This window comes from Neopsephotus bourkii, unplaced genomic scaffold, assembly GCF_033783945.1.
Source record: "Neopsephotus bourkii isolate Nb327-2 ecotype Australia unplaced genomic scaffold, CSIRO-AGI_Nbou_v1 NB_1652, whole genome shotgun sequence".
NCBI classification, from domain to species: Eukaryota; Metazoa; Chordata; class Aves; order Psittaciformes; family Psittacidae; genus Neopsephotus; species Neopsephotus bourkii.
The window spans coordinates 167,456-186,340 of NW_026902126.1; the positions used below are offsets into that span (position 1 = coordinate 167,456).

The 18,885-nt window shown below is 51.3% G+C and overlaps 1 protein-coding gene across 1 annotated transcript; it reads right to left on the reverse strand.

Annotated features, from left to right (window-relative positions):
- Window positions 1–5,007: 5,007 nt before the first annotated feature.
- On the reverse strand, window positions 5,008–18,873 carry BRAP (BRCA1 associated protein). Its single transcript, XM_061374742.1, has 13 exons — window positions 18,835–18,873; window positions 18,711–18,795; window positions 18,396–18,554; window positions 17,054–17,255; window positions 16,096–16,285; window positions 14,471–14,584; window positions 13,874–14,022; window positions 11,664–11,739; window positions 10,926–11,064; window positions 10,333–10,442; window positions 8,767–8,856; window positions 6,765–6,868; window positions 5,008–5,808 (listed from the first exon to the last, which is right to left on the reverse strand). Exons 2-13 carry the CDS (start codon window positions 18,790–18,792, stop codon window positions 5,448–5,450), a joined length of 1,776 nt encoding a protein of 591 aa, XP_061230726.1. The 5' UTR covers window positions 18,793–18,795; window positions 18,835–18,873; the 3' UTR covers window positions 5,008–5,447.
- Window positions 18,874–18,885: the final 12 nt, after the last annotated feature.

Consider the following 18,885-nt stretch of genomic DNA (forward strand, 5'->3'; position numbering starts at 1 on the left):
GGGGATGTCAGCAAGGGGTGAAGGCCAGGAGCTCCCCGGGGCTGTGCTCACTTCTTGGTGCCCCTTCACTGAACAAGCAGGATCCAGTTGGGATTTCTCCTTCAGTTCATTGAAACCAGAGCACGTTTGAAAGCTGCCAAGGAGAATTGCTTGGAAGAAGTCCCCTTTGCTCCTCATGAACTCCTGCACTTGCAGAGGGAAGCTCTTAGCATGGCTGTGCTTGGAAGAGACCGGCTGCTCCTGCTGCGTCAGCACAGCATCCCCATCTCCTGTGGAGAACTGCAGCTCACCCATCACGCCGCGCTGCATCTCCCACTCGGCTCCTCCAGCCCTCACAGAAGGTTTTCCAACTGGGACTCCGCACAGACCATGGATTCAGGCCAACAGCACGAGGAGTTTCTCCAGCCTACGTTAATGCTGCTTGGACTGAGCCTACCAGCAGCACAGAGGAATTGTTTAGGGGATCCAGGCACGGTTTATGTGCTAAACAGATTTGCTGTGGTTGTATTGTAGAGCTCAGACATGGACACCATGAAGCTGGCTTGCAGCCTCATTCATACCTGTAATGGGAGCCTCCCATCACCCAGGGAGAAGGAGCCCACCAAGGTGGGCTTTATATGGCAATGGGATGCAGTTCTTCACCCGAGGGCATCATGCATCAACTAATATATATCACAGAATCACATATAGAGACACGAGGCAGGAGGGAGACAGAGGCATGTAACGTGTTGAGAACATCATCTTTGCATCCAGCAAACCAAGGTACATCCTACACTGACATTGTCCTGGCTGGTACCACCACACAGAACACTGATAATGGCAAGAAAACCAGACAAGTTGCAGTCTACCCTTAGGAAAAGACTTCCTTACATGGGTGAAGGGAGCCTGAAGGGCCAGCCCAGGGGGGTTTGTGGTTTTGGTCGTCTCCACCAGCATTAAGGGGAGCCCCCACACCCCCCAGCACAACCACAGAGGCTTCGCAGCTCGACCTTGGGGAGCACAAGCACTGCAGCCACTGAAGAGCCACATTCAGACAAGGAGGAGCACACAGGGCCCTGCAGCAGGGGCCAGCACAGCCCCAGGGATCTCAGGTGAGGAACAAGGCGCACACTTAACACAAGCAAAACAAGAGTGCATCCTCCCTCCTGCCCTCAAGCCCAGATAACCTCCACAACCACATCATCACATAGCCAAGAGACCAAACTCCCAGTGCCCGGCTGAGCTCGGACACCTCTGCTCATTGCAGAGCCCCACCAGTGAGCAGCAAAGCTTCCCCCTGCTTCTCAGCATCAGGAAAAGCCCACACCTACCCCAGAGCATGTTCCAGCTCCAGCAAAGCAGCAACCCCTCAGGTGCAGAAGCTTTATAGGAGCTGTTGGCCCTGAAGAAGCTTCAATAGGGACCAATTTCCTGGTGGGAAGGAAGCGCAGCTCCCTCTGGGGTGTCTGATGGGTTTAACCAGCTTGGGGTGGAAGGAGTTTGACTCCCTGCAAGGAGGTGGAAGGAAACCATGCGAGTGTCTTGGGGTTTGTTGTCTCTCTCGATGAACCAATTGCTTCCAGGTCAAGAAGGGGCAAAGCTATAAACGCTGCTTGCTGCTATAAATAGTGTTTGCTCAGGGGTGGTGCAGAGCAGGAAGCGTTAGGTGTGGGGTTTAACTGGGCCTGGGAATGAAAGCAAACATCCCCAATTGCTTCCTGCTCCAAGCAAGCCTACCGCTACTTTGCTGCTGCCCCTGGGAGGATGAAGTGAACCAGTGCTCGAAGCCTTGGGAGATGTATCCAGGAGTCCAGGCTGGGAATGGATGCACCAACATCCTCCTGTGCTGCAGAGCTCCCCTGCGAACAGCGCAGACCGTCCTGCTGGATGGGTCTGCCTTTAAAATGCCATTATTAGATCAAAGCACCCGTTTATGTAAAAGGAAGGAGGGGGGGGAAGCCTTGGAGAACCTGATGGGATTTTCTCAGAGCTCAAACGAGAACAGACAAGTCGGTTGGTGCAGATCAAGGCAGGAATTTTCCACTGGGCCTTAGGGAATTGGGCTCTGGTGAAAGGGCAAACGGAGCAGAGAATGGGTGGTGGGATGGCAGTGTGGTCCTTGGAGGGGCCATGGCACAGGGAACGCAGCATGGCCATGTGGTGTTCTACCTGCTTGGATGGATGGATACCCAGGGATGTTTGCTTGTGGGGTGACTGTGTCCATCCACTCCGCAAAGTTGTTCTAGGGCACAAAGCCAGAGAGATACCACCTCACCCAGCACCTCAAAGAGCAGAACCAGTGTCATAGAGGGGATTAGTTGATGTTAAGGGCCAAGTTCTCCCCAAAGGGCAAATTAGCCCACCAAAACATTAGTGAGTCCCAGAACTGTGTGAACCAGAGCAACATCAACCAGGTACCTATCCCCAAACTGTGCTACCAAGGCTGCATGGGGATGGTTCTGCTGCGTTGGCCCAGAAAGGGCTCCTGGAGCCCATCAACAGAGGGTTTGGCACTGCATTTCCAAGCAGGGGGATCCCTTTGTCCACCCGACCCCATGTAACCACCTCTCCCCTCCCCTTGCAGGGAGCAGCTGCTGGAGTGAATCATTCCAGCATCCTCAAAGCTCGGGGGCCTCTGCCAAGCCTCGTGTGACTTCTGGCCGTCGCTCTGCTCCATCTGGGTTTGTCCATGGTTGGTTCGAATCCCGGAGCCTTCCCTGTGGTCCCTCTGGAGCAGGTGGGTGCAGAGCTGCTGCTTCACAGGCTCCTGGGCTGCTGCCTCGGGTGGTGTTTGTCACCGTCCTGCGCACGTGTGTGCCATCACGAGTCACTGCTGTCCTGCTCCCTCGCTGCCAGCCTCCGAATCAGGGACCCTTTGCACAGAGGGAATAGCAGGAACATGAAGTGAAGGATCTAGGCCCCTTGGGGGAGAGCAGGTGCCCCCTTTCATGCTGCTGGAGCATCTCCTCTCCATTACTGCCACGTAGCCCATGCAGCAAGTGCCAAGGCAGGCTGTGTCCCAGAGCTCTCTGACGCTGCTCCAGCACCCAACGCACTCAAAGGCCGTTGCTGTTCATCAGGGGGAGGAATGTGCACTGCTTTCCTGATTTAACCAAAATAAAGTCAAGCTATTTTAAGGGTTTTAATCATAGCAGGAGCTTGGCCAATCTCAGCCATCCAGTGCTCTGCCGCAACCTTCTGCCGCGGTGCTACTGAGTCATCAGCCACAGAGCTGACCTGCAGCTTGATGTCAAAACCTGACTGCTTTTTCCAGGCACTCGGGTGTCCAGATGATGGCTTTGGAAGTGTCACGGATCAGCCTTTACCAGGACTTTTCCCTTCATCACGAGCAGGCTCAGGCCACGTCAGCGCTGCTGCCGCTGGTCCCACCACAAGGGACATCTCAACCTGCCCCAGCAGCACTGGATGAGCACACTGGAGGTCATCTTGGCTTCCTGGAGAAGCTCAAGGACTGATTCAGTTCAACACCAAAGCTCTCAGCAAGCCTGGGTTCTCCTGCGTGAGCTGCCCACTTCTCAGGAGGCAATTCATTGCCTGCCTCATCTGCTCACAGCAGCTCAGCAGAACCGAACTCCCCCAACCCAACCATGACGAAGAGCTTTGCCTTCCAGTTCTAAAGCAGAGAACTTAGTCTGAAGTTGCATGTTCTGTTCTCCCTGCTGCAGGCTCCTCCCTCTGCTCCCAGCTGAACGCAAACAGCAGTACTGTGATGCTGGTTTCATCTTCAGTCACAGCTTGTGGAACTCCAGGGTTCAGCATCTGTGTCCTACCCAAAGCAAGCTTTTAGCCAAAGGCTCTTAGACGGTGTAAAGAGATCTTAAACGAAACAGTTTCTATGGGAGTGCAAGCTGTGTTGTCCATCCCTAGGTCCTGGGAATCATTTACAGCAGGCAGAGGCCCTGTTATACAAGCCACATACCAGAGAATAGTGCATTCCTATTACAAAGTCAGAATAGACCAAAGATGAATGGGGCAGATCTCCAAACCCAAGCAGGGGATACTGCGAGCGCACTGACCAGTGCCCTGTACTCTGGAGTGAGGAAGTTGCACGCTCCCGGTCCATAAAGGCAGGAAGTGGATCACAGCAACCTTCTAAGTTGTTCTATTTATTGCACCTCCTTTCTGTTGGCCAAACCAAATGGCCTCTAGTAATAAAGGACCAGCTGGTTCAGTTCCCTGCTCCAGTTTGGAGCTGGGAAGGCAGAGCTGCTGTTAAGGACTAAGATCATGGCTGTTCCTGCAGTGTGAGCAATGAAAAAGGATGGTGCTGTGGTCTGCAAGGACACAGGACACCCCTGGCCCCTTCCCAGAGGATTTGCCGGGGATATACCCTAAGTGAAAAGCAACAATAAGAGAAAACCAACCCAGGTTTGTCCTTAGAATCCCCTTAGAGATGCGCATCCCTTTGGGGCAAACACCACGGGTGTTGCTTTGGGCCAGTGCCATGTTTCAGAGCAGGATGGGCAGTGCTCTGTGATCATAGGAACTGGATCCGGACCCCGGCACATCAGCCGTGTGGTAGCAGCTCCTTCAAGGTCTGTGTGCAGACAAGGGAAGAGGTTCTAAACTGGTGCATTACTCCTCTTCCTCACCTCATGTTGGGAGAGCAGCACTGGAGCTTGTGAACACACAGCCTGCTCCAGGAGGATGGGAACACCAGGGCAGCTGTCAATGCATCTTCACATAGGATTTATTCAGTCTGTCAAAGTGCCTGTAAAATAACCACATTAACCAGCACCCAGGATACAAACCTGATGCTTTCTGCCCCAAAGGCAGCGAGCACGGGCCTTTCAAAGGCCATCTCTGAAATAAAAAGAGTCGCAATGTCCCTTAAAGCATTTAATACCCAGCCTGGAAGCCCTTTGGACTCATTCAGTTCCTTACACCACTAAGAAGGTTTAGTTTTCCATACCTCACTCCTTTTTATTTCCAGACTAGAGCTCTACCCCTGCACGAGCAGTTCTGCAGCGTCAGGACTGCACATACTCAAAGGAGATGGACATCATCTCAAATTGACACTGTTTATTAAATAGAAATCACTTCTTAACTAAGAATCCTTTTAATCCAGGAGAACTGGAGAAGCCTCACACACTGGGCCTAGCCTAGACCACAGCATCCCCATGGGGAATGCGGTGCTGCGCAGGTAACACATCCCCCCCAGAGCAGCCCACTCTCCAAGAAGAAAGTCGAATGCATGATTTCTGAAAAGGTAGGAAGGCAAAACGGGCATTAGGATCTGCCTAAAAACAGCTAAATAGTGCAGTGAAATGCTTTTAAATACCACAGACACCTCCACTGACCAGCAGAAGGTTTTATGAGCAGCTCTGAAACCAATTTTCTAGCTGAGCTTTAGTGAGCTGGGCATTCCCAGCCAGAGTCCCAAGGGGTGAGAGCCCGGCCTACAGCAGCATGGCCAGTTTCCGCACAGGAGCAGAGCATTGCAGTGTTCATTTGCCCCTCCTGCCACGGCCTCTCCTGGAGGAGGGTTTGCCTGTGCCCGCTGTGGAGGAGCTGGCAGAAGATGCCATCGCGATGTTGATCTGTCCTTCCTGAATCTCCTGCCGGGTCTCAGCTGGGAGGTGGTTGATTTGCTGCTGTGTCTCCAGGTAGAACATGACATCCCGCAGCTGCTCCTTGATCTCAGAGATCTGCAGGTCCTTCTGTTCACAGGTTTCCTTCAACACCCTCTCCTCCTCCTTCAGTTTGTTCTGAAGCAAGGCTTGATTAGCTCGCAAGCACTTGTTCAGCTCCTGCTCCTCCTTCAGCTCGTTGGAAAGTTTGGCCACTTTGTTATTCAGCTGAGAACACCTTGCAAAGAGAAGCACAAGTCAGGAAAGCAGCACAGCACACAGAGATCAAACACTAGCACATCTTTTTGATTTCCAATCCCTCAGGACAGCCCCAGCATCACCAACACCACCTGGAATTCGTTTTCCTGGCAAAAAATAACAGAATCCTGGACTGGTTTGGGTTGAAGGGACCTTAAAGCTCATCGAGCTCCAACCCCTGCCAGGGACAGGGACACCTTCCACTAGAGCAGCTTTCTCCAAGCCAGTGTCCAACCTGGCCTTGAGCACTGCCAGGGATGGCCCCAGCCTCTCTGGGCAATGAGATGCTCCCACAAGGGTATCAATAGCCTTGTGTTTCAGACAGTGCTTCCCTGCTCCTAACAACTCATTCCTTTTGCCCTGAAAGTCTGCTGGCATCATATATGGACTCCTTTCCACTGGGGAGGAAAGGAGCCCTAGCTCACCAGCCTGGACACCCTGCTCCAGCTGGGGTAGCTGGACAGGCATCAGCACTAAGGGCCTGGTGGGTGATGGGGAGTGGAACACCCAGTCCCACCTATGGAGCTGGCACACAGCTTGACATCCTTCATCGAGGCAATTCCTAAGAGCTACATTTTCCCTTGTGCTGGGTGAGCTGCCTCTGCTGAGCTGCCTTTCTTCTCCTTGGATAAACCCACCAATTGCCAAGGAGCCTGGCTTCTCCTTCGGAGCAGGCAGGGGAGGGATTACTGAATGCTAAATATGCAGACCATGTAAAAAGAGCCAAGAGCCCAAACGCTGCGCTCCGCTCGACAGGCACTTTCAGTTTGTGAACACCTACAGAAATGAGAGCTTGGCTTAAAATAAGCTGAGTTCTCAGTCTACCAGTTTAAATAGCCCAAAACTGCCCAGGAATAGCAGGAGTTTTTTCATGCTCAGTGTCAGTGTGCAGAGTTTTAATGGCTGCATGGAACTAAACCTGGCAGCGGTACCCACTTCCTTTCGACAGACTGCTTTTCTTTGAGCAAGTCATTGAGCCTCTGTTCCAGACTGTCACACTTCTCAATGGTCTCTTTAAATTTGGTCTTCATGTTGTTAATCTGTAAAAACAAACACAGGGGCATTTCAAACAGATCAAAGTCCTCAGCACTTCCATTGGGACACTCAACTTTCCGAAGCCCTGTCTCAACTTTGACCAATTATTATATGCAGAGAAGAAAAAGCTTCGAGCCAAGAGAAGGCTTCATTTTAGCGCAGACCCTCCCCATTACACTTCACAGCACCCCAACAAGGAACCACGTTGCCGTGGGAGCTGCTCACACAGAGCAACAACTCAGGCTGTAAATCTGTGCCAGACACCCCATTCAAAACCAAAGCTCCCTCGGATCCGTAACTTCTCCCTGGCTGCCATTCCCATTCATTTCGCCATGCCCTCAGACGGTTTTGTATCCTCAGCAAACTGAAATTCCCATCTTCAGGTTTTGTCACGCTGCACTTTTGCTCAGGTTAAACCAAACCTCAAAGAAGCATGGCCAAAGTCTGAAAATGAACATGCTACTTTGCTCCGCACTGACTCAGCAGCTCGCTGTCATAAGGCAGTGACCTACTGACACCAATATCTTACTCATGCAAAACACAAACACGCGTCCATTGGCTTCCTCTTCCCCTTTACCTCACAACTCCAGGCTGTTACTGCTGAAGAAAACCAAGCTCATTCTCTCTGCACCACACAGAACACAGCGAAACCTCTGATGTAGGACTTACAGGATATTTATGGACAGAAACACTTATATTAAGGTCAAAAGCTTGTGGTGGAGGCAGGAATTTAAAGGCAAAATGCTTTTTTGGAGGAGCAATTTGGACAAACGTCAGTGTCAGCACACGTGGTGCCTTTACTGTCAATACAGAGCAGGTTTTATCCCTTCCAGCCCTAATCCCTGGATGTGTATGCAGCTGATGGTTGATTTGGGGAAGTAGCCTGAGCACTGATAATGGAATATACTGCATGGTGGCACTGATCCAGACAAGACTTACACAGAGCAAGTGCCATGAGTAAAGCTGTAAGGATCCTTAAACATGAAATCACATTTGGGCATATCTGATAGTCCTTTTGCTTTGAAGTTGCTTTGTGGATCATGTTTCCTCACCATGTGCAAGATGATTTTGGCTGCACCTTTTTCCTTCTGTGGGGTCCTGCATAAGATTTCTGGACTGCTCTTTAGGCCACGGTCAATGACCACTACTTCAGCTTCACAGTTTCTACGTTTATGATGCCACTATCTGCAGATACTAAATGGTTAATTAGAAGTCATGTAGAAAGGTGAGTCAAGGACTCAACCCTAAACCCTGACTCTCTTTAAACCTAGTTGAAGGGATCTACATAGAGTGAGAAGCATTCAAATATCCTCACTGGACTTTTGCTGATGGCATTTTGAAGCAGTCCTGCTTACAGGATGCTTTATAGGAGGAGACTCTGAACTTTTCCCAAAGGGTGCTGAGGAGAGATAGGGGATCAAAACTAAAGGGCAAATCAATATGCATTTGGAGCAGAAAGACAGCTCCCACTTTCTGCAGCCCAGCAAATTAAAGTCATACTGTCTAACTAACCTTCTAACTGGAGGTTAGTTAACCTAACACTAACCTTCCCTGGAGACACACGTCAGCGTGAGACGGATGGCATCGGCAAGCAGGGATCCTGCAGCACCACAGACTTGTTTTCACCACTGCTGCAGTCTCCCCAGCAGCCCATTTAAATCAACCTTCAATCGAGGTGGCAATCTACCTACTTCTGCACCACTGAGCAGCAAATTGCTAGATCTGAGCATCGAGATAAGGGATAGAGCTCAGAGCCAATTTTCTCAGCTGGCAGTGAAACAGGCTGTGCGAGGCCACGTCACGCAGCTCTTGAGCTGTAGGAGACTGAGCAGCTCCATCTCCCATTGAGCACAACAGTGGCCAGGGGTCTGCTGTGGCAGTTTCACACATGCCCAGAGCTCACCTCTTCGGCTGTGTCCTTTTCTATCCGGACAATCTTGTTTTCCCAATAGATCCGTTGTGATTCCAACTGGCTCGTTAGCAAATAGGAGTACTACAAACACAGAAGATACATACACAAGAGTCAGCTTTCCCATAAGGGTGCCTATGCTGATTGAGAAGCCCAAAGGACTCCAAGATACAAATTAACTTAATCAAAGCCTTTGGAGCACAACAACAAGGATCAAGTTCCACCCAACCATACCCAGTATCACCTCAAGAACTTGTTGCAGTAACAATAGATCTCTACCGGTTTTACACTCTGCAGGAAAATGAAGCATCAACAACCCTGTCATGAGAGTCTGAGATCCCAAAAGCTGAGCTCCCCATCCACAGCCTGAAACCCAAGGCAGAGGGTGCATGTACCTGGCTTCACTAAGAATAACTCTGGGAAAACACCCTCAGCTGTGTGTAACAAATCACAGCTATTCTTCTCCAACACGTACAGCCCATTCCAATGATATTTTGGCATCTCAACAAGGATATGCCTTACATCCCTTCTTTTCACTTCTGGTTCTCCAAATGAGTTATGAGAAGGGTGGCAAACGTGATCATTTCTTATGTTCAGGTTAATAAGCACCAAATTAAGCATTCACCATAGAATTCAACACTTGCAAAAAGCCTTGCACACTCAGTAATATCTGGGTGCTAAAATACACTGCCAAGTTTGTTCTCTGTAGCTAAATAGAGAGGTCTCCCACACTTTAAGCACCAACCTCTCAGGAATAGAAAGGGTTACAATTACCTGGTTCAGCATCTAAGTGTTACTCAGAAAATTCCTGGTAAGGCAACTTAAGTATTTATTTGAGCAATAGGCTTATGAAGTCTGGTCTCTGTGGGCTGCTCCTCCTCAGATACCCTTGTGTCTAATGCTGCTGAAATCATGTTGCAGCATTACCTGCTCAGTGGAGCAGTAATTCAGAGTTTCTCTCCTTTACCCTTCTGGTTAGGGAGGAGAAGCTGGTCAGCAGGTACAAAAATCCACCCCCAAAATCATTATCTGCTCAAGAGAAGGGAGCAGAACAGGGCTGGAATCAGCGGAGCCTGTCAGCTTCCTTTGATAGCCAAAGAAAGCACACAGCTAGGAATTCTTCCATTCTTCATTTTACAAGCTAAACTACTCAATCTGACAGCTCCACACACATCCTGGCTCTTAATCCAAGTCACAGACACACTGGGAAGGTTCTGCTGGGTGAATCTGGACGTATGGACCCGTTTCAACCTCCAGCGCCCCGAGTGGAGCAGCGGATCCAGCTCATCTTCAGTCTAGTGGGGAACACAGGACGAGGCTGCAGCCAGCTTCCACCGAGCTGCATTGGCTCTGCAGAGCCAACAAGAGCTTGGGCTTTTTTTCAAAGGGGAAAAAAAAAGAGGCAGTAAAAACATCCTGCTTGTGCCTGAAGATGATTGCCTCCACGCAGGGAGCAGGGCTGCTGCATAGGCTGATGTAATTGAACTGTAGTCGTATCTGGATTTGAAACGCTTCCACCCAGCAGCACAATGCAGAGTCCAACAAGGCAAAAATATTTACCTCTAATTGTAAGGCATCAATTTTCTCTTCCTGACACATATCTCCCTCACACTCATACTGAACTATCTTCCCATCAGTTTTACTTGCAACCAGGCGATGGACGTAGTTATCTGAAGAAACAAAATCCAACCACAGGGAGTTTTAGCTTAAGAACACCCAGGTTGACCCCAGTTATGCAGCACAATTAACCATGCAGACTGCTGCAACAGCACATTAGCAAGGCAGGAAGCCAACATCAGATGTATTTGTTATTTAGCAGGCTTCGCAGAGACACCTTACAGGATATTTATTACAACAGCCCATTCCCATTCCTCAGGGCAAATTGATGGAAAGGGATTAACAAACACATTCCACAGAGACTCCAGGACCGCCCCGGATCATTAGAGAATCACATTCTCCCCCTTCCATCTGCTGCAGACCCACAAAAACTGCTATTAGAGAGGAGATGGATGTTCCCAAAAGACCAGGTATTAGTACAGATGCAAACTCCTTACTCTCCAAGCAAGCTCTGCCTCAAGTACTCCTCCTAAGGAGTCCCAAAAGCTGCTTTACAAACAAGGTCATCCTCCAAGGGGGGAGGAGAGAGCACTTACCTCCAGCATAGTCCCAGACCCTGTGGTTGGTCAACTGCATCGCGTAGGTGTGCTGGGTCTCCTCAAAGTGCTTGTAAGCGTGTCTGCTCACGTACCGGCCGCAGCCGATGTGCCCACAGATTAAACAGATCCAAAGGTTCTGCCAACAGAGGAAGAAAGCTCTGTATACACAGTGCTGTCAAGTGGTGGTGTCAGGGCTCTGAGGAAGCGTGGTCAGGCACTGATGGCCTCCTCATGCTGGGTGCATCCAGTCTCTTCCTTAGAAAGCAAAGTGTTTGCTTCCCCCCCTCCTTCAAAGCCTTGCTCAGCTGGAAGGTTAAGGAGGAGGAGGTACCTGCTCATTCGAGGCAATTACAAGGCTGCAGGCGCTGGACATGTTGATCTAACATCACAAGATGCATGGAAGAATGGCTTTGGCTAATGAATGAGGTGCCTCAGCAGGACCACAAAAGCAAGCTCTGAGGAGCACAGACTAGAAGGGATCCCAAGTTCAGTGTTAGCTTAGCAGCCTGCTATCAAACTCACCACACACGCTCAGATCAGCTTACATGCTAACACCTTCTAAGAAAGATTTGTCAGAACAGGAAACCTGGAGCTGAGATTCCTTCCAGTACTGATTCCAACTCAAAAGGAAAGCAGATGCACCACTAACTGGTAAAATCAACCCCAAGAGCAACTAGAGCAGCTGTGCAGTCAGAGTTAGTCTAGATCTCACTCACCATCCACCCACCTACTTACTTCTTGAACTCCACACTCAAAACACTTGTTCTCTTCCACTGGCTCAGGTGTTTGGCAGTATCTGCAGACAGGACACCTAGAGGGCAATAAGCATCATGATGAGACACAAGCAGCTCCATTTTAATATTACAGTAATTAAAAAGAAAGCCAGAGAGCTGAAAGTCAATGCCTTGTGCAAGTGGGATGCTCCCTATACGTGTGCATCTCTTAGTTCACGTTTACCCCGCTCACATTGTCCTCCATTCCACACAAGGCTGTTCTTAAGCCACTGAGTGACAGAAGAACAAAGAGCAGTTCTTCCAAAGCCATTTCACAGTCTCAGCTTGATCTGGGTTTGCTGCAGTCCAACTGTAGAGAACATCTGCAACCAAGAGCACCAGTGGGGCTGCCAGTAAGCAAAAGAGCCACGGCCGAGCTCAAGAAACACATCCCTGGCTCAGCCACTGACACTGCAAGAAGCACTTGTATAGATGTGTTACACATCTCTAAACACTGCTCCTCCAGGCTGCTGCCAACTGATATCTTCAGTTCTCCACCACCTGCAGGGTTTCACACAGCAGGTACATGTTGTTGTGGAAGGAGGCTGTAACTACACGCTGCTGAGGACAGCAGAGTACCAAAGGGAGGTACTGCCTCTCTGCAAACATAACTTGGTACTCAAAACAACCCTAAGGCGATGAGGAGATGCTTCAATTTCAACCCAAATTGAACCCATCTCAGCCCTTCCAGGCAGAGCATCCCATAAGTGTACCCCAAAAGAATCAGTAGGAAGGACTCCGATTTCTTTTGAAACAATACCAAAATGCTGAAAGAAAGACAGGAGACCCACAACCAGCTTCTGTCCAGACCCTAAGCCCTAGAAGTTCAGCCAGGGAACAGGGTAACTGAGGCTGAGCATCCTCTTGCCAGGACTGTTCTTATGCATTTTTCATTAGCTGCTGGATAAGCTACAGAAATATCCAAGGGAGGAGACAACTGGATTGCAGTCAGCTCCCTATACAACTTCAGGCACTTCCAGCCTCCGTGGCGCCGAAGCAAAGTGGACAGGGATTTTATCATCCTTCTAGAGTGGGAGCGTAAGTTCTGCTTAAACTGTACATTAGATATTTAAGTGCTGTTTTGGATCCTGCTCCTACACTGGCTGAGCTCCACTGCTTCAAATTGAAGCTGATTTTGGAACAAAGCAGCCCATACACTTACACAGCTACGAATGGCATTAACCTACGTGAGGTTCTGTTACTTTGGCTTATAAATGATACAGAGGGGTAAATGTTTTTCTCACACTTGATGAGAGGGAATCAGGTACTAGTGATACAGAACAAAGTGAAGCTCAGCAGCAGCCTGCTACAGGATCTATAACTGCCTGATGTGCAATAGAACAGTGTCCAGAGGATGCAAAACATGCACCACTGTGAGCAGCACCCGGGTACCAGTCAGAGCTCTGCAGTCAGACACTCAGACACATGGAAATCCCCATGTACAGGGATGGGGAGGAATGTAAGAGGAGGAACAGGAAAGAGCTGGCAGAGCAAAAAGCAGAGCTACTGTAAAGACAGATGCAAATCTGAGCCCCATCCCTGCCTAGCGCACTGGGGTGTCTCCCTGTGCCCTCTCCCATCACTCAGTCCATACCCACCTCGAATCATACAGCCTGGCTAGAGCAGCTCCCTCCCTGATTTACTCAGTGATTTTGCCATTTCTTCCTTTCCCCTCACTCTCCTGTCCTGTCCCCCTGCCTGCCTTCTCTTACCCCACTCCTCTTCATCCCCATCCAGTACCTAAGACAGGAGGACAGCAGGGCTCCCAAAAAGACTCCTAAGCTGCAGCCAGATGTGCAAATCTACAGCACACCCTCAGCTACACCAAGGAAACAAGTGACTGAACAGACACCCAAGGTTGAGCGAAGCATTCTGGCTGTGCTTCCCATGCTGTTTACCCCTGTGTTTTTATCCTATGGTATTTTAAAACAATCAGCATTGCTCTACAACTCCCTGCCTGCCTCAGGAGCGAGGCCCATGGGAAACATTGTTCAATTACTTTTGGCAGGAAGATTTCTCTCTGGGAGTCCCTTAATGGGAAAAAAACCAGCATTAGAACTTGCAGTAATTCCTACCCCCACACTCTGATAAGCAGAACCAGTCTTGTCAGCACACATCCACTACACTCAAAACAAGGAGCTTTAGATGTGGAACTAAAGCAAAGGCTCTTACGTGGTGTCCTCCCACCGCTGCAGACACTGGCTGTGGAAGCTGTGGTTACACAGTGTGGTGAGGACCCCGTTCACAGACTCATCCATCCTCTCCAGGCACACTGTGCACTTTGGAAGCTCTGTCAGGTCCATCACGGGCAGGCTGGCCCCCTTCAAAAGAAGGCAGGGAGACAAATTGCTCAGCACCTTCCAACCACCATAAGCGAAGCACCCACATAAGAAAACATCAAACTTCTCTCCCATTGCTGCTGGCACCAACGTACAAAACCACTAGAAGTATCCCCTGAGTCTACACAATGGTTACAACTCCCAGGATCCTCTTCACATCACGGGCTCCATACAGCTGCAGCACTTGCAGCCAGGCCCATTCTGTGTTCTGGATTCACTGGATCTACCCCCAAGGCAGCTTTAGGTTAAAGACACTGCAGCAATGAGGCATGAAGCCACAAAGTCACCAAACACTCTCCCAAGTCACACTGGGATGGGATAAAGGGCTTGGGCTGATGCAATGAAGCAACTCTTGCAACACTCTGCCCAGTCCAAATAATCCTGTTAAAGTTCTCTGCAGCGCAGGAAAACCAAACCCAACCAAACTTACATCTTCTGATTTGAGGACTTCAGCCCTTTCCACATACACCAGCTGGCAAACATCCTCCTCTATTGAGTTGAACTGCCGGCCATTGCATGCCATGTAAAAGCTGTCTGCATCAGCCTGTGCACAAAGCAAAGGAAGGCAGTTAGAAAGAGAAAGCTCACAGCTGATACAACTGAGGAAGAGCAGTCTGCTGCAGCCTCTCCTCTCCCTGCCACCAAGCCCTGTAACACCAGGGGAGGGATTTCATAGCCAGCTCCTGCCAGCAGGCATTGCATTTTGGCATTGGGCTTAGCGTTACCACCTGAAGACAAGCAGTGAAGTTCACAGCAGTGACAGCTACTCTGATACTTGAACATTCAGCAGGGATAACGGGTTTCCCTTCAGCATCTCTTTTGCCCTTTATCAGCAGTTTCAGCACATTTGCAAAGCAGATTTGGTCTCTGGAATTTTCAGAGGGCCACGCTGCAGGACACTTGTGTCAGGGGAAGGAACAATTCGAGTGTGGGCACGAATCCATGTCACTGGTCACACTGGAGGCATGCTCTGGATGTACTAAAGTATGCTGGGAGCCTGAGAGTCACTTGCAAGCAGGCAGAACCAACATAAAACCTGAAAATGGATGCGTTTGACACACAGAAACCTCCCCAAACCCTTTCTCTCACAAACCATCACACCAGATTGAGGCGAGTGAGCTGAGTGAACCTTCCTCTGTTCCTGGACACTGCAACCAGGAGCATAAAGGTCCCTGAGATTTCCTTTGTCACCTACAGAGACACCTTTTAGGGGTCCCCAGGGAACAGGGCTTCAGGGAATGTCCTAGGAAACACAAATTGCAGGGTGAACAGAGTACAAGCGTATGGATTTGTGCAAGGCTCTTTAGCCCAGGGTCATCTGATGCAGCAATACACAAAATGCACCTTGGTAATGACTGCAAAGAGCACAAACCACAAACAAGCATTGCACCTGCACAACACCACGGCAAGGACCTCACACAAAATTGACAGCTGGGGAGAACCCCTCCAGGAAGCCAAAATGAGTCATTCTCAAGTGGGAGAAGAGAAGGTACAGGTGAGAGGGTCCACAGAGGAACAGGGAGGGGTGAAAATGCTTAAAGCTACATAGAAGATCTGTAAGCAGCAAACTGTTGTCTGCTTAGCCATCCACCCCCCAGGCTCAGCTGTGGGGTGAGTGCCCTTTTCACACTGTACTGGCCGTGGCTGTGAGACCACCCAGCTCCTTGGAAAAGCAGAACAAGACTTCCCCAAACTGCAAGCAAAGCCCAGCTGGCTGGGTCCTGTCTGCTCAGCACAGTGCAAACATAGAATGGTTTGGGTTGGAAGGGACCTTAAAGCTCCTCCAGCTCCAACCCCTGCCATAGGCAGGGACCCCTTCCACTGGAGCAGCTTGCTCCAAGCCCCTGTGTCCAACCTGGCCTTGAGCACTGCCAGGGATGGGGCAGCCACAGCTTCTCTGGGCACCCTGTGCCAGCGCCTCAGCACCCTCACAGGGAAGAGCTTCTGCCTAAGAGCTCAGCTCAGCCTCCCCTCTGGCAGGTTAAAGCCAGAGAGCCCTCCTAAAGAGCAACCATGTACAACAGTCCCTACAGCAAAGGGACTTCCAGCTCTTACCTGCGAGCTAAACTTTATCAGCACCATGTACTGGTTGGGAGTGGAATCTCGGATGATTTTCATGTGCTCGATCACTTCGTAGAAGGAGGCCACAAACTTCATGAGATCGTGGCTGGTCATGGTGGCAGGGACGGTGAGGATGCACAGCATGGCGCTGCGCCGCACGTCCTCCTTCAGAGAGGTCATCTTGCTGAGGAGACAACAGTGACACAGCCTCAGCTCCCTTCAGAGAGGGCAAAGGCACAGCTGAACACATTCCCAACAACTGACCCTGATAACTCTGTTCTCAGCCTTATCCCTCTTTTGCTTATTTGTATATATAGAGAAGCAAGGGAGTGGTGAGTGTCTGGTGTACCCACATGGACCTATTACTCAGATTAAACTGGGCAGCTCCAAACGCCCATGGTTTTGTCAGGAATAAGCTGACATCTGTTTTCCTATAAAAACTGTTGAATTTGGGAAGCCACAGACGCTCAGAACTATTCCTAGAACACATAAACAACATTTGTTACCAGTTTAAATGCTCATTTTACATCTCAGGAAGAACTGACATGGCACTTCTCATGTGATTATATGGGAATGGCATGGAGTAATAATCCCTGAAATGCAGGAGGAAGCCTCCTGCCCCTGACAGCTCCTCAGGCCTGCTGCCAGCGCCCCAGGGACCACAATTTAATCATGGGATCCCTTCAGAAGCTGTTTCCAAACATCACTTTATAGGAACCTACATTCATCTTGCACCCTTACACCGCGAGCAGCATCACCCACAGCTGGTGGATGGGGCCAGCCTCCAGCTGTAACACCATCAGACCCCTTCTGCCCTCCTGCTTTGAGTCACCTTCCTGTTTGTTCCAGCTCAGGAGCCACAGCCCCGGGGTGAGCAACCCGCCCTTCCGGGTGCTGGCATTACTCAGGAGCAGCATTCCCATTGGAGCTGCAATCGTCCAAGCATCCTTACTTTGTTTTGTACAGGTGCATGATGCCATGGACAATTTCGACCGAGGGGTTCCCGCTGAAGAAGGAGATCTGGTCTGGGAGCTGTTTTGAAGGCGAGTCAGGAGCAGCCTCACGCTCTTTGCTTTGCTCATCAGGTTTATTGCTGTCCTCAGCAGATGCAGCCTCTGGAGCTTTTCTTCCTTCCACAGCAGCCTTTGTTTCATCTTATACAAATCAAAGGTTTCCACATTACTAATGGCGCCACAGAAGCATCTCCTGCTCCCCAAGCACAGCCTGCATGTACACAACAGCTCGGAGAAGGCAAATTCCAATGCTGGAAAGCAGCGGAACGAGGCACAGCTCATCTCTGCTGTCCCAGAGGGAACTCCAGAGCTGCCACGCACCCGGCACAAGCCCCTGGCAGGACCCAGTGCTGTGAATCAAGCACAGCGAGTTTTGCACCAGTCAAACCCCAACAGGCACCTGTGTCAACACAGGACAAGCAAGACAGGTTTGCTGAGCAAGGGCTTGGAGAAAGCAGCTCCTCCGATGGCAGCCTGGACATTTGGCTTGGAGCTTCCAGCTTTAAATTTCCTCTCTGTCAGGGAATTTAAACATCTGCAGCACTGAATGCACTCACTGCTAGGGAGCAGCAACACTGACAAGCAAAACACCCACCAGCCTGGGGCACAGCCCAAAATAAACGCACAGAATCCCAGCCTGGTTTGGGTTGAAAGGGCCTTAAAGCTCCCCCAGCTCCAACCCCTGTCGCGGGCAGGGACCCCTTCCACTGGAGCAGCTTGCTCCAAGCCCCTGTGTCCAACCTGGCCTTGAGCACTGCCAGGGATGGGGCAGCCACAGCTTCTCTGGGCACCCTGTGCCAGTGCCTCAGCACCCTCACAGGGAAGAGCTTCTGCCTAAGAGCTCAGCTCAGTCTCCCCTCGGGCAGGTTCAAGCCATTCCCTTGGCCTGTCCCTACAGGCCCTTGTCCCAAGCCCCTCTCCAGGTTTCCTGCAGCCCCTTTAGGCACTGGAGCTGCTCTAAGATCCCCCCTTCAGGAGCCTTCTCTTCTCCAGGCTGACCCAGCCCAGCTCTCTCAGCCTGGCTCCCCCACCAGAGCTGCTCCATTTAGAAATAAACCTTTATGGAGCAAGGAGCATTTGCCAGCAGTACCCGGCCCCTCTCTTCACATCCCCCAGCTCCTCTCCTTGTTTCCCAAACCACACGAGTGCCTCAGGACCTGCACCCCCAGCAGCACCCCCACACCGACAGGCACCGGTCACCCACGAGACCGCCTCCCCTTCCACCCCCCCCAGCGAGGGGCAACACCAACCGAACCGCCCCCCCTGCCCCGAGGCCGGTACCTGCCCGCGGCTGGATGGTCTCGATGATCACGTCGGTCATCTCCCTGCGGCCGAGGTGCTGGTGCAGGATGGCCGCCCGCTCCCCGGGGCCTTTCCCCTGCAGACAGGCCGGGACAGCAGCCGGGGCCGCGCCGCTGCCCTCCGCCGCCATGTCCGGAGCTGCGCAGTAAACAACGGGCTTTGGGACACTGCGGTGGGGCCGGGACCCACCGGGACCGACCCCCGACCCCCTCCCCGGGCGCCTGCGGGCCGCGGCGCCGCTTCCTCCTCCCCGGGCCGCGGCGGGGGGCACCGGGGCGGCCCGGAGCCACTCACCAGCCGCGCTGTAGGCGAAGGCCGCGGGCAGCGGCGAGTGCTCGGCCAGCTCCAGCCGGATCACCACCAGCGACACGCTCATGGGCCCGGGCTCCGCGGGGCCACCGCCGCTTCCGCCGCTTCCGCCTCCCGCGCCGCTCCCCTCTGACCCCGGCGCGGTGACATCAGACGTAAG

Excerpts from the sequence above, each read along its gene's own strand:
- BRAP (XM_061374742.1), bottom strand. The coding sequence starts at position 18,792 with ATGAGCGTGTCGCTGGTGGTGATCCGGCTGGAGCTGGCCGAGCACTCG. Across the intron at positions 18,555-18,710 it reads CTTCGCCTACAGCGCGGCTG|CTCCGGACATGGCGGCGGAG; the intron begins GTGAGTGGCTCC and ends TTTACTGCGCAG. Across the intron at positions 11,740-13,873 it reads CAGCGGTGGGAGGACACCAC|GTGTCCTGTCTGCAGATACT; the intron begins GTAAGAGCCTTT and ends ATTGCCCTCTAG.